Source organism: Trachypithecus francoisi, unplaced genomic scaffold (genome assembly GCF_009764315.1).
Source record: "Trachypithecus francoisi isolate TF-2019V2 unplaced genomic scaffold, Tfra_2.0 Lachesis_group12, whole genome shotgun sequence".
In the NCBI taxonomy this organism is placed as follows: Eukaryota; Metazoa; Chordata; class Mammalia; order Primates; family Cercopithecidae; genus Trachypithecus; species Trachypithecus francoisi.
Genome location: NW_022681457.1, coordinates 10,231,961 through 10,258,318, shown reverse-complemented (window position 1 = coordinate 10,258,318; position 26,358 = coordinate 10,231,961). Strand labels below are relative to the sequence as shown.

The 26,358-nt window shown below is 45.5% G+C and overlaps 2 protein-coding genes, 1 long non-coding RNA gene and 2 other non-coding genes across 12 annotated transcripts in view; 3 read left to right on the top strand and 2 right to left on the bottom strand.

Moving 5' to 3' along the window:
• LOC117093707 overlaps window positions 1-12,724 on the top strand; it is a 30,414-nt gene extending 17,690 nt beyond the window's left edge. The window contains exon 2 of the long non-coding RNA XR_004441210.1: window positions 12,514-12,724. This is a non-coding gene — a long non-coding RNA (uncharacterized LOC117093707). The remainder of the gene's footprint in view (window positions 1-12,513) is intronic.
• Window positions 1,464-18,908, bottom strand: FCAR (Fc fragment of IgA receptor). Of its 8 annotated transcripts, none has more exons than XM_033229178.1 (6): window positions 18,762-18,874; window positions 17,714-17,812; window positions 11,775-11,832; window positions 7,369-7,659; window positions 5,249-5,536; window positions 1,464-3,256 (listed from the first exon to the last, which is right to left on the bottom strand). In XM_033229178.1, the coding sequence occupies exons 4-6, from the start codon at window positions 7,646-7,648 to the stop codon at window positions 3,042-3,044; spliced, it is 783 nt and encodes a 260-aa protein (XP_033085069.1). In that variant the 5' UTR covers window positions 7,649-7,659; window positions 11,775-11,832; window positions 17,714-17,812; window positions 18,762-18,874; the 3' UTR covers window positions 1,464-3,041. The 8 variants fall into 8 exon arrangements, with proteins under 8 accessions (XP_033085069.1, XP_033085068.1, XP_033085066.1 ...); XM_033229177.1 differs by having other exon boundaries at window positions 17,714-17,749; window positions 18,762-18,862; XM_033229175.1 differs by lacking the exon at window positions 11,775-11,832 and having other exon boundaries at window positions 17,714-17,749; window positions 18,762-18,902.
• On the top strand, window positions 11,970-12,083 carry LOC117094079. The gene has a single exon (XR_004441406.1). It is a non-coding gene; the product is annotated as a small nucleolar RNA SNORD89 (small nucleolar RNA).
• A 4,893-nt stretch (window positions 18,909-23,801) lies between the features above and the next one.
• Window positions 23,802-25,221, bottom strand: LOC117093677 (probable G-protein coupled receptor 19). The gene is given in 2 exon segments (XM_033229132.1): window positions 23,802-24,112; window positions 24,115-25,221. Coding segments are annotated over 2 exon segments (1,245 nt in total). The 5' UTR covers window positions 25,049-25,221.
• Window positions 25,222-25,571: 350 nt separating this feature from the next.
• On the top strand, window positions 25,572-25,678 carry LOC117094146. Its single transcript, XR_004441454.1, has one exon. It is a non-coding gene; the product is annotated as a U6 spliceosomal RNA (small nuclear RNA).
• The last annotated feature ends 680 nt before the right edge of the window (window positions 25,679-26,358 follow it).

Below are 26,358 nucleotides of genomic sequence, written 5' to 3'. Positions count from 1 at the left end.
GATCTATTTAATTCAGCCTTAAGCCCACACCTGCATTCCTGGGACTGTCCCTGTCTACAGACTCTAAGCCATGTTTGAGATGATGAATTTCAAGCCATGACTCAACCACTTAAGGGGTAAGTGACACAGAGGATATTACTAATACTTTTTTTTTTTTTTTTTTGAGAACGAGTCTTGCTCTGTCACCCAGGCTGGAGTGCAGTGGCGTGATCTCGGCTCACTGCAAGCTCTGCCTCCCAGGTTCATGCCATTCTCCTGCCTCAGCCTCCCGAGTAGCTAGGACTACAGGTGCCCACCACCACACCCAAGTAATTTTTTTTTTTTTGTAATTTTTTTTTTAGTAGAGACGGGGTTTCACCATGTTAGCCAGGATGGTCTCGATCTCCTGACCTTGTGATCCACCCGTCTCGGCCTCCCAAAGTGCTGGGATTACAGGTGTGAGCCACCACACCTGGCCTTTTTAAAAAAGGTATTTAAAAATATAACTTTACTGAGATATAATTTACATGCCATAAAATTGCCCATTAAAAGTGCATAATTTAATGGCTTAAATTTGGTGGTATTCAAAGAGTTGGTGCAACCGTCAACACAGTCTAATTTTAGAATGTTGTCATCACAGCCCTTCAGAACCCCAGGCCCATCAGCAGCCCATCACCATGATCCCCTCACTTTCCCGCCCTAGGCAACCACTCATCTACTCTCTCTAAAGACCACAAGGTACTTTTCAAAATTGTGGCAAAATATACATAACATAATTTTTTTTTTTTTTTTTTTGAGGCGGAGTCTCGCTCGGTCGCCCAGACTGGAGTGCAGTGGCCGGATCTCAGCTCACTGCAAGCTCCGCCTCCCGGGTTTACGCCATTCTCCTGCCTCAGCCTCCCGAGTAGCTGGGACTACAGGCGCCCGCCACCTCGCCCGGCTAGTTTTTGTATTTTTAGTAGAGACGGGGTTTCACCGTGTTAGCCAGGATGGTCTCGATCTCCTGACCTCGTGATCTGCCCATCTCGGCCTCCCAAAGTGCTGGGATTACAGGCTTGAGCCACCGCGCCCGGCCAACATAAATTTTAATATTTATAAAGTTTTCTAAGGTCAGGTGAGGTGGCTCATGCCTGTAATTCCAGCACTTTGGGAGCCTGAGGTGGGTGGATCACGAGGTCAGGAGATCGAGACCAGCCTGGCTAACAAGGCAAAACCCCATCTCTACTAAAATACAAAAACTTAGCTGGGCATAGCGATGCACGCCTGTAGTCCCAGCTACTCAGGAGGCGGAGGCAGGAGAATCGCTTGAACCTGGGAGGCAGAGGTTGCAGTGAGCCGAGATCGCGCCACTGCACTCCAGCCTGGGTGACAGAGCAAGAGTCCGTCTCAAAAAAAAAAAAAAAAAAGAAAAATCAGAACAAACTGAAGATATGGGCCAGAACTTGTATAAAGTGTGAAAAGCAGTCAATAAAGAGAATTAGAAATACTTTGCATTTTCTTTTTATCACAGGACGTGAGTTAAGCCAAGAATACAGTAGAAATTTTATCAGGTAGAGATAAGCTCTCAGTAAAGGATAAAAGTGGGCAGAAGTCCCTCCAGTTTCACTGGAAGTAGGACCTTACATTTTTATAATTATATTTTCATACATAAGCTACTGGACGATGAAGTGAATGGTAATCCGGGAAAGGGCTACATATGACCAATTTCGATTTCCTTTGAGTAAAGTCTGTCAAGGGTAAAGCTATGAAAGTTTATAAGAAAAAAGAATGGAAGACTATTTGAGTTTTGTACACAAGAATTTAATACGTGCACACTTGGTAATACATATGAATATTATGAAAACGAAGTGAAAAAATAAATTAATGAGTTGAGGCAAAACACATGTCTGTGTTCCTTGTATGAAAATCCCATAGAAATAGGGTTTGTGAAATAAATAGGGTAATCCCCCTGTGGGAGTATGACTTTCACCCTTATCAATTTGTAGATGAACAAACACAACAGAAGGCTGAGGTAGGAGGATTGCTTGAGACCAGGAGTTCAAGACCAGCTCGGGCAACATATAGGGAGAGCCTCACTTCCACAATTAAAAAATAAAGGAGGGGGGTTCCTGAATATATTTGGCGTGCTTACCAACCATTTATATTTGGGAAAGACACATTTAAAAATATAAAAAGAAGGCCGAGTGCAGTGGCTCACGTCTATAATCCCAGCACTTTGGGAGGCCAAGGAGGGCGGATCACGAGGTCAGGAGTTTGAGATCAGCTTGGCCAACATGATGAAGCCCATCTCTACTAAAAATACAAAAAAATTAGCTAGGCGTGATGGTGGGAGCCTGTAATTCTAGCTACTTAGGAGGCCGAGGCAAGGGAATCGCTTGAACCCAGGAGGCAGAGATTGCAGTGAGCTGAGATCGTGCCACTGCACTCTGGCCTGGGCAATAGAGTGAGACTCTGTCTCAAAAAAATAAAATAAAATAAAATAAAAATAAATAAAATAAATAAAAGAACAATGAAGGAAGAAATTAAACAGGATATAAAAAATCAGGAGACAGATAAAGGTGGAAAACCATAACTGATGTTCAGAAAGGTAGGGGGCAAATTGATCAGTCCTGCATAAGAAAACACAATTTGATTGGTTTGAAAATGCATCTGGCCAGGCGCGGTGTCTCATGCCTGTAATCCCAGCACTTTGGGAGACCGAGGTGGGTGGATCACTTGAGGTCAGGAGTTCGAGACCAGCCTGGCCAACACGGTGAAACCTTGTCTCTACTAAAAATACAAAAATTAGCCAGGTGCGTTGGTGTGTGACTGCAGTTCCAGCTACTTGGGAGGCTGTGGCACGAGAATCACTTGAACCCGGGAGGTGGAGGTTGCAGTGAGCTGAGATCGCGCCACTGCACTCCAGCCTGGGTGACAGAGCGAGACTCTGTCTCAAAAAAAAGAAAGAAAGAAAGAAAGAAAATGGATTTAAGCTTGTTAGTGCGCTTTTCTCTCTTGTGCCCTTCAAGTAGCTTTGTCGGACTCCACAGTCCTGGCTCGTCTCTACCTTCACTTCCAGATGTTTACTTGCAGACACTTGGTGTTTGTGCAAAGGTCCATCCTGGCTGACACATCTGGTAGCTCCAGCTCGGTTCAGCCACGTCTGCCGGGGCTTCCTTGTTCAGCGCCTTATGGCTGCGCCAATTTTCAACCACTATGGCCAAGAGAGCCACCAGGACCAGTCCTGCCACGGCCATGCGGATCAAGTTCTGCATCGTGTAATCTCGGTTTATGGAGTCTGGAGACACAATTCAGGGAGATGAATGGTTGGCGGGTGTGTTCCATTCCATCCCAACCCCAGAGCCGTGAAACGGGAGCCCATTTCCCTATTCGCTTGCCAAAATGTGACTCCCTCAGGCATTTCCTCGATGGGCTCATACTTTGCAAGCACCACATTGATCAGTCAGCAAGACTGTGTCCACGGGCAGGGAAGTTCCATAAACTGGGAAGGAGGTGATTACGGACAGGTTGTGTGTTTTTTTTTTTTTTTTTTCGAGATGGAGTCTTGTTCTGTCGCCCAGGCTGGAGTGCAGGGGCACGATCTCGACTCACTGCAAGCTCCACCTCCCTGGTCAAACAATTCTCCTGCCTCAGCCTCCCAAGTAGCTGGGATTACAGGTGCCTGCCACTACGCCCGGCTAATTTTTGTATTTTTAGTAGAGATGGGGTTTCACCATGTTGGCCAGGCTGGTCTCGAACTCCCGACCTCAGGTGATCCACCCGTCTTGGCCTCCCAGTGTGCTGGGATTACAGGTGTGAGCCACCGCGCCCAGCCATGTTTTTCTTTTTTTTTTTCTTGAGATGGAGTCTCGTTCTGTCACCCAGGCTGGAGTGCAATGGTGTGATCTTGGCTCACTGCAACCACCGCCTCCTGGGTTCAAGTGATTCTCCTGCCTCAGCCTCCTGAGTAGCTGGGACCACAGGCTCATGCCACCACACCCAGCCAGGCAGGTTGTGTTTTCTTTTCATTCTCTCCTCACTTGGTGATTTCACTAAATATCTAATCATATCTCTACAACACCACCAGAACGAGGTGGAATCCTAATCAGAATATCTGTAGCTCAACCCTGGATAATGAAGGGGCGAGTCCATGGAACTCCTGAAAAGATGCTGGGGAGGCAACTGGACATGGGCATGTGAACCTCAGGACAAAGGCTGGTCTGAGAAGAGCCTTTAAAGTCTTCACCACTGGGCGAGGTGGTTCACACCTGTAATTCCAGCACTTTGTGAGGCCGAGGCAGACAGATCACTTGAGGCCAGGAGTTTGAGACTAGCCTGGGCGACATGGCAAAACCCCGTCTGTACTAAAAATACAAACAGTAGCCTGGTGCAGTGGTGCATGCCTGTGGTCCCAGTTACTTAGGAGGCTGACGCATGAGAATTGCTTCAACCTGGGAGGTGGAGGTTGCAGTGTGAACAGAGATTGCACCACTGCACTCCAGCCTGGGCGACAGAACGAGGTTCTGTCTCAAAATAAATAAATGAATAAAATAAAAATGGGGCTCATGATAGAGGTTTTAAAAGTCTTTCCTATGACCTCTCACTCACTATTTGGTCACTAAATGGTCACCATGAGTGACTATTTGATCACTCATGGTGGATTCTAGTACAATCGGGGAGTTCGAGGATTTCCGGCTGCGACTGGAAAGGAGAGGTGTGCTAGACAAGGTTGAGCCTGGTATCTACTGTCTCAACACAGCCCATAAACATGTGACTCTAAATTAGCCCTTGACTGGGCATGGTGGCTCACGCCTGTAATCCCAGCACTTTGGGAAGCTGAGGCAGGTGGATCGCAAGGTCATGAGATCGAGACCAGCCTGACCAACATGGTGAAACCCTGTCTGTCTGGTCCCAGCTACTCCGGAGGCCGAGGCAGAAGAATTGCTTGAACCCGGGAGGCGAAGGTTGCAGTGAGCCAAGATCGCGCCACCGCACTCCAGCCTTGGTGACAGAGCAAGACTCCATCACAGAAAATAAAATAAAATGAGTTAGTCCCCCTTTTCTCCATAGACCACAAGTTTTCAATGAACACTGTCTGGAGAACTCTAGTGAGGAAGTGAAAGTGGAAAGGGTGGTGGGGAAGCCTTTCTCTCTCCACTGTCCTGGCGTGAGTGAGTCTTTGCCTCTCTCCACTTTATTCTCAGTGCACCTCTTCATATTCATATTCCTGCTCAGTGACAAGGCCCTGGACAGCCAACCCGGACACAGGGCTGGACAGGGAGGTACCTACCTGTGACCACAAGCTCCAGGGCATTACTGGGGAAGGACCACAGGTAGGGGCTCCTGTCGTACCAGCCATAGCACCTGTAGCTCCCTGAGACATTGAGGTCCACAGGACCCAGAGAGAAGTTGGCCGGGTGTTCCCCACTTTGGTGCTGTGGCAGAGAAAGTTCTCCCTCCTTGGCCAGTGAAAATCTATCAAATGGGATGTGTGCTGAGCTGCACGTGACGGAAATATTCTCTCCCGGCATCAACACTGGACCCCGATCCGCAGAGAGGGAAGGTTTGCCATACAAGCCTAAGAGAGAAAAGAGTGAGCTATTAGCAAGACCTTTTCTCCCTTATTTTTTTCTTCTTCTTCTTATATATATTTTTTGAGACGGAGTTTTGCTCTTGTTGCCCAAGCTGGAGTGCAATTGTGTGATCTCGGCTCACTGCAACCTCCGCCTCCTGGGTTCAAGTGATTCTCCTGCCTCAGCCTCCTGAGTAGCTGGGATGACAGGCACCTACCACCACGCCCAGATAATTTTTGTATTTTTAGTAGAGACGAGGTTTCACCATGTTGGTCAGGCTGGTCTTGAATCTCTGACCTCAGGTGATCCACCCGCCTCAGCCTCCCAAAGTGCTGGGATTACAGGCGTGAACCACAGTGCCTGGCCTCTTTTTTCTTTTTAAAATTTTATTTATTTATTTATTTTAGAGAGGGTCTCACTCTGTCGCCCAGGCTGAGGGCAGTGGCATAATCACAGCTCACTGCAGCCTCGACCTCCCAGGCTCAAGTGATCCTACCATCTCAGCCTCTCAACTAGCTGAGACTACAGGTGGGTGCCACCATGCCCAGCTAATTTTTTGATTTTTTTGTACAGATGAGGTCTTACTATGTTGCCTTGGCTGGTCTCCTGGGCTTAAGTGATCTGCCTGTCTTGGCCTCTCAAAGCGCTGGGATTACTGCGCCCGGCCTCCCAAAGCGCTGGGATTACAGGCATGAGCCACAGCGCCCAGCCTCCCAAAGCGCTGGGATTACAGGCGTGAGCCACGGCGCCCAGCCTCCCAAAGCGCTGGGATTACAGGCATGAGCCACGGCGCCCAGCCTCCCAAAGCGCTGGGATTACAGGCGTGAGCCACGGCGCCCAGCCTCCCAAAGCGCTGGGATTACAGGCGTGAGCCTGGGTGTCTGGCCACAGTCACTACTTCAGCCGGGCTTTCAACAACAGCCAGCTCAGCATCAGCAGTCATATTCCCATGGACAGTTTAAACCTTTGTTATGAGGAGATGAAATGGCACTTTGCTTCTGTGGTCTTCCCTGCAACAACCCATAACCCAGTCTAGTGATGAGCAAAACATCGGACAATTTCCAATAGTGGGAGTACCCTGGAAAATGATGGACCACTACTCTCAAAACTGACAAGGCCATGGAAAACCAGCAACATCTGAGAAGCTGTGACAGCCAGCAGAAAGCTAAAGATACATGACACCTGAATGCAATGTGAAATCTGTGTGTGTGTGTGTGTATGTGTGTGTGTGTGAGACGGAGTCTCGCTCTGTCACCCAGGCTGGAGTGCAGTGGTGTGATCTCGGCTCACTGTAACCTCCACCTTCCGGGTTCAAGCAATTCTTCTGCCTCAGCCTCCCAAGTAGCAGGGATTACAGGCACGTGCCACCAGGCCCGGCCAATTTTTTCCATTTTTAGTAGAGACGGGGTTTCACTGTGTTGACCAGGCTGGTCTCGAACTCCTGACCTCAGGTGATCCACCCACCTCAGCCTCCCTAAGTGCTGGGATTACAGGTGTGAGCCACCGCGCCTGGCTGCAATGTGAAATCTTGAATGGGATCCTGGAACAGAGAAAGACTATCAGGTAAAAACTAAGAAAATGTAAATACATGACAGACTTTAGCTGAGAATCTGTCACTATTTGTTCATTAATGGTGAGAAATGTGCCATAGTGATGTCAGATGTTAACTCTGGGGGAAGTGGGTGCCAAATAGCTGAGTGCCAGATAGCTGAGAACTCTGTGAAGCAGTCATCTCAATTTTTTTTTTTTTTGTAAATCTAAAACTTATCAAAAAATACTCTATTAAAAATAAGAAAAAAAATCACACCAGGGCTGTGGATCCTGGATATTTCCTTACCTGTCACCACCAGCTCCAGGGTGTCACTGTACCGGAAGCTGGAGAGCCCTATCCTATATTGGCACTGATAGCGCCCTGCTTTGTTTGCGTCCATGTGGTCAATGATGAACTCAGGCGTAGTATCATTCCAAAACCCCAGTTTTTCGTCTCTCTTCTTGTACGTGGAGTTTTTTAGCATCATCAGCCTGGTCAGGTAAGCATCAGGAATGGCCTGGCACTGGATTTTCACAGACCCACCCCAGGGAACCACAGGACTTGAACTGGTAGATATGAAAGGCATGGGAAAGTCCCCTGGAAGAAAATTAGGGTGTGAAGAACCTGTCATTCTTTATTTAAAGAAAAATTTAGGCCAGGTGTGGTGGCTCATGCCTGTAATCCCAGCACTTTGGGAGGCTGAGGCGGGCAGATCACAAGGTCAGGAGATCGAGACCATCTTGGCTAACACGGTGAAACCTCGTCTCTACTAAAGATACAAAAAATTAGCCGGGCGAGGTGGCGGGCCCCTCTAGTCCCAGTTACTCGGGAGGCTGAGGCAGGAGAATGGCGTGAACCCGGGAGGCAGAGCTTGCAGTGAGCCGAGATTGTGCCACTGCACTCCAGCCTGGGCGACAGAGTGAGACTCTCTCAATTAAAATAAATAAATAAATAAAAATAAACATTTAAATAATTTATGATGCTGAGGTTTGGGGTACGACGAATCCTGTCACCCAGGTACTGAGCATAGTACCAAGTAGGCAGTTTTCAAGCTCCTCTCTTCCTCCCTGTCTAGTCGTCTCCAGTGTCTATGGTTGCCATCTTTATTTTTTATTGTTATTATTTTTTGGGACAGAGTCTCGCTCTGTCGTCCAGGCTGCGGTGCAGTGGCCCGATCTCGGCCCACTGCAACCTCCGCCTCCGGGGTTCAAGCAATTCTCCCGCCTCAGCCTCCCGAGTAGCTGGGATTACAAGTATGTGCCACCATGCCTGGCTAATTTTTGTATTTTTAGTAGAAATGGGGTTTCACCATGTTATCCAGGATGGTCTCTATCTCCTGACTTTGTGATCTGCCTGCCTCGGCCTCCCAAAGTACTGGGATTACAGGCGTGAGCCGCCGCGCCCGGCAGCTCTGAGTTCCCCTGGGAAGTACTGAGATGACAGATCAGGTGGTTCCAACCGCCCTTGCTAAGAAGGACTCACCAGCTTGGGTGGCGACTGAGCAGTGAGGAGCCCTCATTCTAGGAACACTCAGAAGGGTGAAACGCCTGATCTCCTCAGCCTGCAGAGGAGTGGGGCGGTCCTCCCTCCATAGGGCTGGCGGGGGAAGGATACAGCCTGTCTTCCCACCATGCACTGTCTGAGGGAGCCCCATGGGCAGAACAATCCTAACAAAGGAAACGGTGGGTGCAGAGCCAGTGATTGTAGGAGGCTCCTCCAAGGCCCAAGGATGGACCAGGTGAGGGAGTCACCCCTCCCCACAACCACAGAGCACTACTGCTAACTTTGTCAAAATACAAGAGTTGAGGGGCCAAGGCAGACAGATCACTTAAACCCAGGAGTTTGAGACCAGCCTGGCAAACATGGTGAAACCCCATCTCTACAAAAAGAAAAAAAAAAATATTGCAAACATTTTCTCGGTGTAGTGGTGTGTGCTTGTAGTCCCAGCTACTGGGGAGGCTGAGGCAGGAGGATCCTTTAGCCTGATAGGTGGAGGCTGCAGTGAGCTGAGACTGTGCCACAGTGCTCCAGCCTGGGCGACAGAGCAAGACCCTGTGTCAAAAAACAAAACAGAAAACGAAACAAAACTACAAAACAGCCTTGTGGCTAAGATCCTGTATGCTGGCCAATCCTTTTAGGTGCCACCTACTGGAACACACGTCAAAATACAAGACTGAAATATTTTGCCAGTATACAACGAACTGAAAAATCCAGCCACAAATGAAGATTCTGTGCAGAGTCCTGGCACCTGAAAAGACCCAGAAATGAAGCTAAGTGACTGTACTCAACTGACATCACAGTTAAAGGAACACCAGCCCTCACACAAGAGAAATAATCCACACCAAGGCCGGGCACGGTGGCTCACACCTGTAATCCCAGCACTTTTGGAGGCCCAGGCGGGCGGATCACTGGAGGTCAAGAGTTCAAGATCAGCCTGACCAACATGACAAAACCTGGGTTCTACTAAACGTACAAAAATTAGCTGTGTGTGGTGGCACGCACCTGTAATCCCAGCTACTCGGGAGGCTGAGACAGGAGAATAGCTTGAACCCGGGAGGTGAAGGTTGCAGCAGTGAGCCGAGATCACGCCACTGCACTCCAGCCTGGGCAACAGAGTAAGACTCTCGTCACACAAAAGGAAAAAATAAAAGGAACACAAGAACTCTGGCAACTCGATAGTCCCCTGGAAATCTGGTTCTTAGCTAGATTGACATGAATGAAACGAGGGATATAGAATTCAGAATCTGGATGGCTGGGAAGCTCATCGAAATTGAGGAGAAATTTGAAACGCAATGCAAGGAGTCCATGGTGGAGACAAACTGGCTTTTTGAGTTTCCAGAATTCTTTTTCATGTGTCGGGGACTGGTCATTATGCCACAGCCATCAGACAGAGAGGAGTCTAGTCTCTCTTCCCTGTGAGACCCCACCCCCACTTTACCAGGCACAGTCCCCGGCTTGGGACTGCAGAGCAGCTGCTGTACCCTCAGCATCCTCACTGGTGGTGGTTCCGTGTTTCCCTGGGGAATGGCTCCCAGAGGCAACTGACAGCCCCTCTGCCACTGCCATGGCAAGGGTTCTGCACCTGCTGCCTGTGGTCTGGGGAAGAAACAAGGAGCCTGGGAGCCTCATTCATGCTTTATTTTATTTTATTTTATTTTATTATTTTTTTGAGACAGAGTCTCGCTCTGTCACCCAGGCTGAAGTGCAGTAGTGTGATCTTGCCTCACTGCAAGCTCCGCCTCCCGGGTTCACCCCATTCTCCTGCCTCAGCCTCCCGAGTAGCTGGGACTACAGGCGCCCGCCACCGTGCCCGGCTAATTTTTTGTATTTTTAGTAGAGACGGGGTTTCACCATGTTAGCCAGGATGGTCTCGATCTTCTAACCTCGTGATCCACCCACCTCGGCCTCCCAAAGTGCTGGGATTACAGGCTTGAGCCACCGCGCCCGGCCTATTTTATTATTTTTTTGAGACTGAGTGTTGCTCTGTCGCCCAGGCTGGAGTACAGTGGCCGGATCTCAGCTCACTGCAAGCTCCGCCTCCCGGGTTCACCCCATTCTCCTGCCTCAGCCTCCCAAGTAGCTGGGACTACAGGCGCCCGCCACCTCGCCCGGCTAATTTTTTGTATTATTAGTAGAGACGGGGTTTCACCGTGTTAGCCAGGATGGTCTCCATCTCCTGACCTCGTGATCCGCCCGCCTCGGTCTCCCAAAGTGCTGGGACTACAGGCACCCGCCACCACGCCCGGCCTTCATTCATGCCTCAGTCACCATAAGAGAGGAGCTCAGTCTCCTCTCCCTATGAACCCTCAGCCCCCTGCTCTTCACCAAGCCCCAGCTTGAGCCAGCAGCACAGCAGCCCCACCCTCCGGCGGAGCGTGCCTGGGAGCTGTGGGTCTGCATTTCTCTGTGGCGGAGCTCCCAGAGGCAACTCACAGCCCCTCTGCCGCTGCCACTGCAGTGGTCCTGGCCTTGCTGCCCTCAGACTGGGGAAGGAGCAAAGACTCTACGTGCCTTAACCACACCTCCAGCAAGCTGACCTAAGGAGAAGAGGCCAGTCTGTCACCCCTGTGACCCACCTGTCCCCCCTGCTCATCACTAGGCAGGGCCCATAGCTTGGGCCCACAGTGCAGTCGCCCCACTCTTGGCTCGTGGCACTGACTGATAGTGGCTGCACATCTCTCTGGGGTGGAGTCCCAAGGAACAAGTGAAAGGCCGTCTGCCACAGCCACTGCTGAGGTCCCTTCCGCTGCTGCCCCCAAGCCACGGAGGGAACATAAAGCCTAAGCTCACCCTAGCGCTGTGATGGGCAGCCTGGGAGTGCCCAGCCCAGATCTGCAGCCAGCCCTTGAGTGGGAGAGGAGCCCACACTTTCAGAGCATGAGAGGGAGCACAGCGGCCGTCATGAGGAATGACCTACTGGCCATTATGCTTAAGCGTCATTTACTGGATTGCAGCCCAAACTTCAACACCAAAAATGCTTGCTAATATACCCCCTGTTATACCAAGGACAAGAATTTAGCTATCAGTAAAGACCCTATGCGAAGCCCCAGCCCTCTGAAACCACCCAGAAAAGAAGTCTACTGACTGTACTCAAATTACATCACAGTTAAAAGAAAAAAGAAAAACATTCCAACTGCACCACACTTAAAGGAACATTAGCCCACATGGATGAGAAAGAATTAGCACAAGACCCAAAAAGCAACAGTGTCTTCCTTCCTCCAAATTTCCACACCAGCTTCCCAGCAAGGGCTCTTTACCAGGCGGAAGTGGCTGAAAGGACAGAAATAGAATTCAGCATATGCGTAGCAATTAAGGTCATCAAGATTCAGGAGACAGTTGAAACCCAAGGCGGGGAATGGAAAGATTACGACAAAATGACACAGGGGCTAATCTATGAAACGGTCATTTTCGAGGAATGATGACAAGAAAAGGCCGAATTGCAGTGTCTCCATCAGCAGTTTGCTCTCTCTAGGCACACGATGACAAAATTTGCTGAAGCGAACCACTAGTCTGACCTCAGTAGCAGGATTGGAAGCTTCATGCCATGGGAGTGGTCAAGAAAGGCATCCCAAAGAGAACTGAACTATTAAAAAAAAAAAAAAAAAGACCTTTAGGAATAGGTGAAGACATTAAAGCTAGAAATTGGAACTTGAAAATCAAAAGAATTCAAGGTGTCTTAACATGACAGTTGAATTGAACTCATTTGATTACACTTAAAAGTTTATTGTAGTTATTGAATTTTTTTTTGAGTGCAGTGGTGCCATTGATGCTTACTGCAGCCTCAATCTCCCGGGCTCAAGAAATCCTCCCACCTCGGCTTCCAGAGTAGCTGGGACTACAGGTGCATGCCACGCCTTATTTTATTTTTTATTTTTTCAATACAAACGAGGTCTTGCTATGTCATCCAGTCTGGTCTTGAATTCCAGTGATCCTCCCACCTTAGCCTCCCAGAGTGCTGGAATTACAGGCATGAGTCACCAAACCCAGCCACCAATTTTACTTTAGGTAAACTTTTATTTTCAAGAAGCGTTTGTTGGTGTTGCAAGTGTAAATCACGACTGTTTTATAAAATGTTCTATACATATAACCACTATTCTTTGTAAGCCATTTAAAATAAATTTTAAAGTCTTTCACGTAAACACCAAAAAAAAAAAAAAAAAAAGAAATGGTCATTTTGAAAGAACCGAACGGATCTGACAGAGCTAAGAAACCACTGCAAGATTTCATAATGCAATCACAAGTATTAATGGCAGAATAAAGCAAAACAAGAAAGGAATCTCAGAGGATGAGTACCGGCTCTCTGAACGAATTCAGTCAGACAAAAATGAAGACAAAAGAATACAAAAGAATGAATGAAACCTCTAGGAAACATGGGGTTATGTAAAGAGACCAAATAGACAACCCACTGGGGTCCCCGAAAGAGATGGGGAAAAAGCAAGCAACATGGAAAACATAGTTCAGGGTATTGGTCATGAAAACTTCCCCAGCATCACTAGAGAGGCCAAGAATCAAATTCAGGAAGAAAAGAGAACCGCTGCGAAATACTACACAAGAAGAGCATCCCCAAGACACAAAATCGTCAGATTCGTCAAGGTAGAAATGAAAGAAAAAAATGTGAAAAGGCAGCAAAAAAGAAGGGGCAGGTCACCTGCAAAGGGAATGCATCGAGCTAACAGCAGACCTTTCAGCAGAGACTCTACAAGCCAGAAGAGATTGGGGGCCTGTATTTAACATTCTTATGAAAAGAATTTCCAACCAAGAGTCTCATTCCCAGCCGACCTACGTTTCATAAGTGAAGGAGAAACAAGATCCTTTTCAGACAAGCAAATGCTGAGGGAATTTATTACCACCAGGTCTGCCTTACAAGAGGTCCTAAGAGGAGTGCTAACTATGGAAAGAATTTCCAACCAAGAGTCTCATTCTCAGCCGACCTACGTTTCATAAGTGAAGGAGAAACAAGATCCTTTTCAGACAAGCAAATGCTGAGGGAATTTATTACCACCAGGTCTGCCTTACAAGAGGTCCTAAGAGGAGTGCTAAATATGGAATGAAAAGACTATCACCAGTCAACAGAAAACACACTTATGTATATAAACCAGTGGCACCATAACACAACCACACAAACAAGTCTGCATAATAACCAAACCAGCTAACAACATGATGACAGGAAAAACTCCGCACATATAAATGCTAACTTTGAATGTAAATGGGCTAACTGTCCTAATTAAAATGCGGAGAGTGGCAAGTTGGATAAAGAAGCAAGAGGGTGGGTGCCGTGGTTCACGCCTGTAACCCTGGCACTTTGGGAGGCCAAGGTGGGTAGATCATTTGAGGTCAGGAGTTTGAAATCAGCCTGGTCAACGTGATGAAATCCCATGTCTAATAAAAATGCAAACACACAAAAAAAGAAAAAAATAGCCGGGCGTGGTGGTGCACACCTGTAATCCCAGCTATTTGGGAGGCCAAGGCAGGAGAATTGCTTGAACCTGGGAGGCAGAGGTTGCAGTGAGTCAAGATGGTGCCACTGCACTCCAACCTGGGTGACAGAGTGAGATTCCTTGTCAAAAAAAAAAAAAAAAAATTACTGGCTGGGCTCTGTGGCTCATGGCTGTAATTTCAGCACTTTGGGAGGCCAAGGCGGGTGGATCACCAGAGGTCAGTAGTTGGAGATCAGCCTGGCCAACATGGCAAAACACTGTCTCTACCAAAAATACAAAAATTAGCCAGGCGTGGTGGCGGGCACCTGTAATCCCAGCTACTCGGGAGGCTGAGGCAGGAGAATCCCTTCAACCCGGGAGGCAGAGGTTGCAGTGAGTGGGGATCACACCACTGCACTCCAGCCTGGGTGACAGAGCGAGACTCCATCTCAAAAAAAAATAAAAATAAAAAAATAAAAAGCAAAACTCACCATTATGCTGTCTGTAAGAAACCCATCTCATATGCAATGACACCCATAGGCTCAAAGTGAAGAAATGGAGAAAAATCTACTAAGCGAATGGAAAGCCAAAAAAAAAAAAAAAAAAAAAAAAAAAAAGCAGGAGCTGCTATTAAAATTTCAGACAAAACAGACTTTATACCAACAAAGATCAAAAGAGGCAAAGAAGAGCATTGAATCATGGTAAAGGGTTAAATTCAACATGAAGAGCATAGCAGGACAGTGACCTTGGAAGTCGGAATCTGCTAAGGAGTGTGTAACAGCCCATCTGCTGAATCAAAAGGAAAAGGAAGGCCGGGCGCGGTGGCTCAAGCCTGTCATCCCAGCACTTTGGGAGGCCGAGACGGGCAGATCACGAGGTCGGGAGATCAAGACCATCCTGGCTAACACGGTGAAACCCCGTCTCTACTAAAAATACAAAAAATTAGCTGGACATGGTGGCGGGCGCCTGTAGTCCCAGCTACTTGGGGGACTGAAGCAGGAGAATGGCGTGAACCCAGGCGGTGGAGCTTGCAGTGAGCCGAGATCTCACCACTGCACTCCAGCCTGGGCAACAGAGCGAGACTCCGTCTCAAAAAAAAAAAAAAAAAGAAAAAGAAAAAGAAAAAAATAAATTAAAAAAAGAACATGAAGACCTAACTATCCTAAATATTATGCACCTAACACAGAAGCACCCAGATTCATAAAGCGTGTTCTGAGAGACCAACCGAGAGACTTAGACAACCACACAATAGTAGGGGGAGACTTTAACATCCCGTCGACAGTGTTAGATCACTGAGGCAAACAAAGATATTCAGGACCTGAACTCAGCACTGGACCTAAGGGACCTGATAGACATCTACAGAACTCTTTACCCCCAAAACAACAGAATCTACATTGTTGTCATTGCCCCGTGGCACATACTCTAAAGTCGATCATACAATCAGACATACAATAATCCTTAACAAATCCAGAATAGCGAAATCATACCAGGCACGTTCTCAGAGCACAGTGGAATAAAAATAGGAATAAATACTAAGAAAACCACTCAAAACTGTACAATGCATGGAAATTAAACAATCTGTTCTGGAATTTGTGGGTAAATGTAGCAGAATCTCTGGGACACAACTAAGGCAGTGTTAAGGAGGAAGTTTATAGCACTAAACTCCCACGTCAAAAAGTTAGAGAAAGTTCAAATTAACAACCTAACATGACAACGAGAGGAACTGAGAGAACCAAGAGGAACTCAACCCCAAAGCTCGTAGAAAACAAGAAATAACCAAAACCAGAACTGAACGGAAGGAGATTGAGACACAAAAAACCATTCAGAAGATCAGCAAATCCAGGAGTTGGATTTTTGAAAAAGTTAGTAAGACAGGTAACCAGTTAGACTAATTAAAAAGAAAAGACAGATGATCCAGATAAACACAAATAGAAACAACAAAGGGGATATTACCACTGACCCCACAGAAATACAATCATCAGAGAATATTATGAACACCTCTATGCACACAAACTAGAAAATCCAGAATAAATAGAGAAATTCCTGGACACATACACCCTTCTGAGATTGAACCAAGAACAAATTGAATCCATGAACAGACCAATAATGAACTCCAAAATTGAATCAGTAATAAAAAGCCTACAGAACAGGAAAAGGCCAGTACCAGACAAACTCACTGCTGAATCCCATCAGATACATAGAGAAGAGCTGGTACTATACCTACTGAAACTTTCCAAAAAGTTCAGGAGGAGGAATGCCTCCCCAAGTCATTCTATGAGACCAGCATCATCCTGATGCAAAAACATGGCAGAGACACAATAAAACCAGAAAACTTCAGGACAATATCCTTGTTGAACATAAATGCAAAAATCCTCAAGAAAATACTAGCAAAAAATCCAGCAGCACATCAGAAAGCCAATCCACCACCATCAGGTAGGCTTTATTTCTGGGATGCAAGGTTGATTCAATATACACAAATCTTAAATGTGATTCATAGAACAACCCCCCCCCACACACATATAATCATCTCAATAGAGCTTTTGATAAAATCCAACATCCCTTTATGCTAAAAAACCTCGACAAGCTGGGCATTGAAGAAATGTACTTCAAAATAATAAGAAAGATCTATGATAAACTCACAGCCTACATAATATTGAATGGGCAAAAGCTGGGAGTATTCCCCTTGAAAACTGGCGCAAGACATGGATGCCCTCTCTCACTACTTCTATTCAACATAGTACTGGAAGCCCTAGCCAGAGCAATCAGGCGAGAAAGAAATGAAAGGCACCCAAATAGGAAGAAAGGAAGTCAAACTCTCCCTGTTTGCAGATGATATGATTCTATACCTAGAAAACCACAGTCTCTACCCAAACACTTCTTAATCTGATAAACAACTTTGACAGAGTTCCAGGATACAAAATCAATATACAGAAATCAGTAGCATTCCTATGCACCAAAAACATCTCAGCTAAGAGCCAAATCAAGAACAGAATCCATTCACAATTACTACAAAAAGAATAAAATACCTAGGAATACAGCTAACCAGGGAGGTGGAAGATATCTGCAAGGAGAACTACAAAACGCTGCTCAAAGAAATCATAGATGACACAAACAAATGGAAAAACATTCCATGCTCGTGGATAGGAAGAATGAATATTGTTCAACACACAAATAATTCAGGCTTTAGAAGGAGCTGGAAGAGAGAAGACATGGATGGACATGGGGCTTACACCCATTAGGAGGCTAAGGCAGTAGTAGTTGGGGTGGCAGAATATTCAGTAGTACTCTAAGACTACTTCATGCTTAGTACTGCGGTAGTACTACAGAATACTAGAATGTTCAGTAGGGTTAGACTATGGCAGCATCCCTTTAAATGAAGTGACAGGAGGAAATAGGTTGCTAAAACAAAATAGAATCAGCATAAGGAAGGATGTTGAGCAAATGACTCCTGACTTCCTCATTCTTGCAGTTTTGAGCATTCAGTAAATGACAGATCCTTCATGGGCAGTCATAACTATAGGCAAGGACTAACTATAAATCCAGGCCTGAGCATTAATGAGTGTGAAGGATTTGGCTATAACAAAGTGTGATAGAAATTATGCAAGAGAAGCACAGCAGAAACAACTAGAATGGGGACGAAAATAAGAATCTGTGCTTCAGGCTATTCCTCAATTTCTTTATCCTAGCTTCCAAGAGGATCTAAAGGGGCTGGGAGAGATTTACAGGACACTTACCTTCCTGTGCCTGAATCCTCTGGCCCAGACAGAGCACTGGAAGAGAGAGATTTATGAAAAATCAAGCTTCCATTTCCAACCTTTATGACAAATCACGTTCTGTAATGATAGACCAGAAAAAGACCAGTACCAGATGGAGACACAGCTCAGTCCCACCAGATACATAAAGAAGAGCTAGTATTTTTTTTTTTTTTCTTTTTTTGAGATGGAGTCTCGCTCTGTCACCCAGGCTGGAGTGCAGTGGCATGATCTCAGCTCACTGCAAGCTCCGCCTCCCAGGTTCATGCCATTCTCCTGCCTCAGCCTCCCAAGTAGCTGGGACTACAGGTGCCCGCCGCCACCACACCTGGCTAATTTTTTTGTGTTTTTAGTAGAGACAGGGTTTCACCCTGTTAGCCAGGATGTGATCTCCTGACTGTGTGATCCGCCTGCCTTGGCCTCCCAAAGTGCTGGGATTACAGGCGTGAGCCACCACGCCCGGCCAAGAAGAGCTAGTATTATTCCTACTGAAACTATTGAAAAAAATCCAGGAGGAGGGACTCCTCCCCAACTCATTCTATGAGGCCAGCATCATCCTGATAGCAAAACGTGGCAGAGACACAACAAAACCACAAAACTTCGGGATAACATGTTTGTTGAACATAAATGCAAAAATCTTCAACAAAATACTAGTAACCATATTTCTATATGGGGTTCAATCATATTTTTTCCTTCCACAACAATCACAGTTTTGAGGCTCATTCTTTATTTTTACCTTTCAGATTCCAGCCTCTAAGTCTCTCCTTGATAGGAACCTTGGAACCATCATTAATCCCAGAGGACACACTATAGGTTTAATAAAAATATTAAACCTTAAGTCCCACAAGCTAGCTCGGACTTGGGCAGAGACAAAGTTATAGACGTATTGATAAAGACTGCCTTTCCACTAAGGAGGTCAGAATCTCCTTGGCAGCCTCTAAAATCTCCTAGTCATATGGTCAAGAGACACCCGGATTATTTTGGGATTTCCCTATTTTCCCCTCTAACCCACTTTTACTCTGAAACTCACCAAGACACAGGAGGGTGATCTCTTTGGGGTCCATCACGCTGACACGGCCTCAGCCCTGTTGGTCTCCTTTTGATTCACATTAGCAGGATGACAGATACTCTTATGACAATAAGCTCCACAGGAAGTATGAGGAAGTATGAGGACAGAGCCCCTGGTCAGCGAATTTCTGCATCTATTGCCTCAGAGCAAAGTGGGACAGTTTGTTCCTGAAGAACTTAGTTCCAGGTTGCTCTTGGGTGGAGCCCAAGAGAAGACATATATATATATATATATTTTTTTTTTTAAAATAGAGATGGGGTCTTGCTATGTTGGCCAGGGTACTCTCTAACTCCTGGCCTCAAGAAATCCTCCTGCCAAAGACCTATATTTCTATGTACGTTTCAGATGAGAAGTGAATGAGAAGTGAATTTTCATCAAGCCAGTGTCTAACGGTGTTCAAATCCATCTTTGAACCAGGTCCTACATCCAAATGGAAGGGCTTGGGGCAGAATATAAGGTGATGGATACCATTCAGGCAGAGATTGTCTTCCCTGGGCCATCAGTCAAAAGCTCCGTGGCTTTGTCTGTTCTGAACCTGTGTTTCATCTCTGGGATTCATGGTCTGAGTATATTTACTTGGGCTTGATCGGGCATGCAGTATACCCTTACCCTGGGAATGATCTCAATGCCAGAATGTGGAGGCATTTTCTCTGGCACTGTTTGTCATCTCTAAAGAAATAATCTACTATTTTATTATACTGTTCTTTTTATTTGTATAAATTTAAGGAGCACAAGTGAAATTTTGTTACATGGATATTTTGTGTGGTGGTGAAGTCTGGGCTTTTAATGTAATTATCCTCAAATAATGTACATTGTCGCTCATTGAGTTTTTTTTTTAACTTTTATTTTAGGTTCAAGGGTACGTGTGAAGGTTTGTTATACAGGTAAACTTGTGTCATGGGGGTTTGCTGTACAGATTATTTCATTACCTAGGCACTAAGCCTAGTACCGAAGAGTTGCTTTTCCTGCTCCTTTCCCACCTCCCATCCTCCACCCTAAAGGAGAACCCATTGTTTGTTGTTCCCTTCTTCGTGTTCATGAGTTCTATTATTTAGCTTCCACTCATAGGTGAGAACATGCTGTATTTGGTTTTCTGTTCTTGTATACTTTGCTAAGGATAATGGCCTCCAGCTCCATCCATGTTCCCACAAAAGATATGAACTCATTCTTTTTTATGGCTTCAAATTAATTTTATTTTTAATCTTATTATTTATGTTGTTTTGATTGTAGACTCCTGGCTATCACGAACTCTTCAAGTGTGGAAAGTGAAATATTCGAGAGTAAACCTTCTACTGTCTTATTTTCATTTTAACACATCATCACTTAGGCCTTCCAACGCGCGAAGTGGTTTGAAGTCCTGAGCTTGTCCCGTATTTCAGAAAGCAGATCCGCTTCCACGTTGGCTGTTTCATTTGTGCAAATTTAAGTGACCCTTTGTTTCACCACATTTTGTTCATTTCCACATACACATTTACATTCAAGAAATTTGGAAATATTATGTTCTGGAAATTTGGTGGTGATGATTGCATGAAATTGACCACATTCTAATTTTCTTTTGTCATTGTTGTTGTTGTTACTTATGCCTTATTTATTTATTCCTTTGTTCTCGCTTGAATGGGACTTTGGGTGAAAGACAAATAATGGCTGTACTCTTAGTTGAGTATTTAAAATGCAGAGAGGAGTAGTGGAAAATTCACAGATTGTAAAGGCAGGATGACCTGATTAAAAATACTATTGTCGACTAGGTGCGGTAGCTCACGCCTATAATCCCAGCACTTTAGGAGGCCAAGGCGGGTGAATCACTTGAGGTCAGGATTTTTTTTTTTTTTTTTTTGAGACGGAGTCTCGCTCTGTCGCCCAGGCTGGAGTGCAGTGGCCGGATCTCAGCTCACTGCAAGCTCCGCCTCCCGGGTTTACGCCATTCTCCTGCCTCAGCCTCCGGAGTAGCTGGGACTACAGGCGCCCGCCACCTCGCCCGGCTCGTTTTTTGTATTTTTTAGTAGAGACGGGGTTTCACCGTGTTAGCCAGGATGGTCTCGATCTCCTGACCTCGTGATCCACCCATCTCGGCCTCCCAAAGTGCTGGGATTACAGGCTTGAGCCACCGCGCCCGGCCGAGGTCAGGAATTTAAGACCAGTCTGGTCAATATGGTGAAACCCAGTCCCTACTAAAAATACAAAAAATTAGCTGGGTGTGGTGGTGGGAGCCTGTAATTCCAGCTACTCGGAAGGCTGAGGCAGAAGAGTCACTTGAACCCAGAAGGCAGAAGTTGCAGTGAGCCAAGATCACTGCACTCCAGCCTGGGCAACACAGAGCGAGACTGTGCCTCAAAAAAGCAAAAAAACAAGAAAATTGTTGTTATGGTTTACAAATGATACGGCTTTCTATTGGGAGAGAGATACTAATTGGTTGAAGTTCAGGAACCTCAGTGGCCATCATTTACTAGTGGGCCAGAACCGATTGCGTCAACTTACTACCACATTTGCTGTGGTTTCCTCCTTCTGTGGAACAGGAATGGTAACGTAGTCGTGGGGTGCCGAGATATTTGGGTAAACATTATTCTGTGTGTGTCTGTGGGGGTGTTTCTGAATGAGATTATCATTGGAGTTAGTGTAATTTATAAAGCAGATTGCACTCCCTAATGTGAGTTGGCCTCATTCAATCAGGTGGGGCCTGAACAGAACAAAAAATTGAACTGGTAATGTAAGATGAAGTTTCTTTTGCTTGGACATCAGTCTTTTCTGGCCCTTGAACTCTCACTGAAGCATTGACTCTTTAGATGTTGAGCCTGCTAGCTTTTTTTTTTTTTTTTTTTTTTGGGATAGAGTCTCACTCTGTCGCCCAGGCTGGAGTGGTGTGGCGCGATTTCGGCTTACTGTAAACTTCACCTCCTGGGTTCAGGCAATTCTCGTACCTCAGCCTCTGAGTAGCTGGGATTACAAGCAAGCGCCACTACACCCGGCTAATTTTTGTATTTTTAGTAAAGATGGGATTTCGCCATGTTGGCCAGGCTGGTCTTGAACTCTGACCTCAGGTGATGTGCCCGCTGCCTTGGCCTTCCAAAGTGTTGGGATTACAGACGTGAGCCACTATGCCCGGAATGAGCCTGCCGGCTTTTGGACTGTTATGTATGCCGCTGACTCTCCTGGTTCTCAGACTTTTGCATGTAGACTGGAACTACACGTGGACTTTCCTGGGTCTCCAGCTTACAGATGGCAGATCATGGGACCTGTCAGTCTCCATAGTTGCATAAACCAATATACAAATACCCTATCTGTGTATCAATCATTATATACCTGCCATTATCCACCTATCTGTCTCTCATTATTTGTGATATCACTATATATCTATCATTATCCATCTATCTATCATTATTTGTGATATCATTATCATTATCCATCTATCATTATTTGTGATATCATTATCATTATCCATCTGTCTATCATTATTTGACTATCAATCATTACCTATATATCTATCATTATTAGTATTGATTATTTTTTTCTGGAGAACCCTGACTACTATAGCTTCCATGTTCCTGTCTCAACTGTCACCAATCCCCTTAACACAGGGTCTATCATAGCCATTCTGCAGCCCGAGGAATTACAAGCCACATAACTACGTGAATCACAGTGATCCAAGGATTTAGACGGAGACACAGAAGAATTGAAGCATCTATTGGTCTCTGCATATTTTGGGATTTGGGATTTCCCAGTAGGGAGATTTGCCTTGAATGTGTCTAACTGCTCACTGAGAGTTGATTGATATGTTCCATTCTCCTTGTACAGCATAACCCTAACAAGCCCAAACTGTGACTGGCAATGGAGACCCTCAGCCCTCAAGGGAGACCCTCGACCCTCAATGGGACTTTACAGTGCTCAACTGCACCTGTGTGGAAAATTGGTCCCAAACGCCTAAGAAAGGAGGAGGCGTCTGTTTCGAGGAAGAGGAAGGGGAGCTGCTTCTCTATCCACTGACCCCAGAGGTACCGGAGAGCGGCCAGCGAGGGCCTTAACTCTCTGCAGTATTTTTTTTTTTTTTTTTTTTTGCCGTGGAGTCTCACCTGTCACCCAGGCTGGGGTGCAATGGCACAATCTTGGCTCACTGCAACCTCTGCCTCCCAGGTTCACATGATTCTCCTGCCTCAGCCTCCTGAGTATCTCAGATTACAGGCGCGCGCCACCACACACAGCTATTTTTTTGTATTTTAGTAGAGACGGAGTTTCACCATGTTGGCCAGGCTGATCTCGAACTCCTGACCTCGTGATCCGCTCGCCTTCACCTCCACCTCCCAAAGTGCTGCGATTATAGGTGTGAGCCACTGCGTCCAGCCACTCTCTGCAGTTTTAAAGGCAATTTCCGTGAATTAGAGTATACTTCGGTACTGAGGTAAGCATGGCACGGCTTTCTGAAAATAAAGTTGAAACTTAGAGGTTTCTTTCAGCTTTATTGAGACATGATTGACAAATGGAAATTGTGTATATTTAAGGTGTATTACACTTGATGTTTTGATGTAGGTATACAAGGTGACATGATCATCACAGTCAAGCTAGTTAACATATCCATCATCTGGCAGGGTTATTGTTTCATTTCTTTTTTTTTTTTTTTTAAGAGGGAGTCTCACTCTGTCCCCCAGGCTGGAGAGCAGTGGCGCGATCTTGGATCACCGCAACCTCCACCTCCTGGGTTTAAGTGATTCTCCTGTTTCAGCCTCCTGAGTAGCTGGGATCACAGGCTCGTGTCACCACGCCTGACTAATTTTTGTATTTTTAGTAGAGACAGAGTTTCACCATATTGGCCATGCTGGTCTTGAACTCCTGATCTCAAGTGATCTGCCTGTCTTGGCCTCCCAAAGTGCTGGGGTTACAGGCGTGAGCCACTGCACCCAGCCTATTGTTTCTTTCTTTCTTTCCCCCTTTCTCTCTTTCTTTCTTTCTTTCTTTCTTTTAATAATTAAAGCTTTTTAATCTCTGGTGCATAACAATTGAAAGAATGAGAAATTAGACAAAAGTATTTGGTGGATTTGAGTTAATGGGCCAAGCAAGCTTTTTTTCCTTGGCTTCTCTGTCAAATGAGTCATAGATTGAGTCTTTGGTAATAGTTTTGGCCATGGAAGGGATTTCTGAAATGCCAACATAGTTTTTTTTGGCCATCCTTGAACTCGTTGTGATAGTATAGGCATTACTTCAGTAACATTTTATAGAGGACATGCAAAAAGTCTCTTTCATCCCTCTCCGAAAATTGGCATTATAAATTGAATACAGAGTAGGTTTAGAGGCTGAAGAACTAAAGGCTATCCATGTGATAGCTTGAAAACAAGGGAACTTTTCTTATAGTCTTGTTCATGTGGGTGCCATAGCTGAGCTACATGAAAAGGCAGCCAGGAGAGCAAAAACAACAGATTTAAAATGAGGAACATCTTGATGGTTTTCACTTTTGTCCGAGGGACGATGTTCATTGTCCTCCTCACTATTTGGCCATCTATGCCTATTCTCCAAATATATTTTATGACCTTTTGGTAAAATAAAATTATGAGTGCAGATGGAATCACAAAGCCCACCAAGAAGTGGATGACAGTATAGGCTGTGCCTTCCCAAGAGGAAGGGAGGAAATAGTTACAATGACTGTCCCAGTTGGAGCCATAGAAAAAGAGCACAGGGGTCACAAAGGCTACATCAAAGATCCACGATGCTGCGATCATTTTCTTGGCTTTTTCTCTGGACACCTTGAAGCTCAGAGGATAGACGATGGTGTAGAACCGGTCTATGCAGATGGAGAGGAGAACATAGATCTGGACACCTGGAGTGAGATACTGAAAATATCGCACAACCTTGCACATTGCACTACCAAGCGTCCACCTTCCAGTGGTGAACTGGAGCAGGACGAAAGGCGTGCTGGCAACGCTGATGAGAAGGTCAGCACATGCCATGGAGACCACAAAGTAGTTGGTGGTAGACTGAGTCCTCCTACTCCTGTGGATGACCAAACAAACCAGGGAATTACCGAAGATAGAAAACAACCACAGAGTCCCAGAGAAGATGCTGGCTGTGGCCACTTCCCCGGGTTTCAGTCCATAGTGCAGATGTGTTTGGTTGCTCATCCAGCCGTGCTCCTCACCTAATTCCATCAGGTACTGGCTTGGCAGAGGTGTGGCTGCTGCAGTGCAGCTGTGGTTTTGGAGCGGTACCAGAAGTGTAGGAATAATCAGCTGTGGCTTGCTGTTATCCATTCTGTGAGCAAAGACCATATTCACTTTTTTTCTCTTAATTCTTCATCCGGACTTGATTTCAGAGACGTTCTCCTTAGATCTTCTTGGTCAGGAATAGCCCTTGCATACGAGTTTGGAGAATGCCATAAACCACCAGGAAAGCCTGGAAACACATTCATTTCTGTCCTCTGCCTTTCCCTTGGCTCACAGCCTGCTTCCTGTTAGGGAGACTTTCTTTCTTTCTTTCTTTCTTTCTTTCTTTCTTTCTTTCTTTCTTTCCTTTTCTTCTTTTCTTTCTTTCTCTTTCTTTTTCTCTCTTTCTCTCTCTCTCTTTTTCTTTCTCTTTTTCTCTCTCCCTTTCTTTCTTTTTCTTCCTCCCTCCCTCTCTCTCTTTCTTTCTTTTTCTTTTTCTCTTTCTTTCTCTCTCTCTTTCTTTCTTTTTCTTTCTCTCTTTCTTTCCTTCTTTCCGTCTTTTCCTCCCTCCTTCCCTCTTTCTTTCTTTCTTTCTTTCTTTCTTTTCTTTCTTTTTTTCGTGGTGAGGACCCTTAAGATGGACTCTCCCATGCTCGCCTCCGCAGCACATATACTAAACTTGGAATGATACAGGGAAGATTAGCATGGCCCCTGCGCAAGGATGACACGCAAATTCGTGAAGTGTTCCATATTAAAAAAAAAAAAAATCTACTCTCCTGGTAAATTTCAAGTATAGAGTACAGTATTGTCAACTATAGTGGCCAAGCTGTACAAGAGACCTTCAGACCGATTCCTCCTGAATACCTGAAACTTTGCAGCCTTTGATCAATATCTCCCAATTCCCTCCCCCACGCTGACCCCGTAGTTCTAGTGAGTTCCCCAAACTCTGATGTCTCAATATCATTTAGTCATTTTCCTGCAGATACATCTACCCATTCCTACTGCCTCTTATTATCCTGAGCCTTGGGGGCAGTTTCTGTGCCAAGTGGAAATGTGGAAATGAGATATTACAAAGAAAAACCTTTGCGCACCTAGACAGGGATCTGATATTTTCCAAGAGGACTCATGATTACATGTTGAAATGATAATATTTTGAGTCTATTTGGATTATAAAATAATATTTTGGATCTACTAGGTTAATATCTTGGGTCTATTGGGTTAATGATATTATGGGTCTATGGGGTAAACTTAAATTAATTTTATCTGTTTCTTGTTAGCTTTTTATTTTGGATACTAGTGAATTTAAAAGAATGTATGTGGTTTGCATGATGTTTATACAGGACAGAACTTTATCTGTAGATTTAAGGGAGTCACAACAAAATTACAAGCATTATTTTTGGTGAAAATGAGAAAAATTATTACAAATTCACATGGAA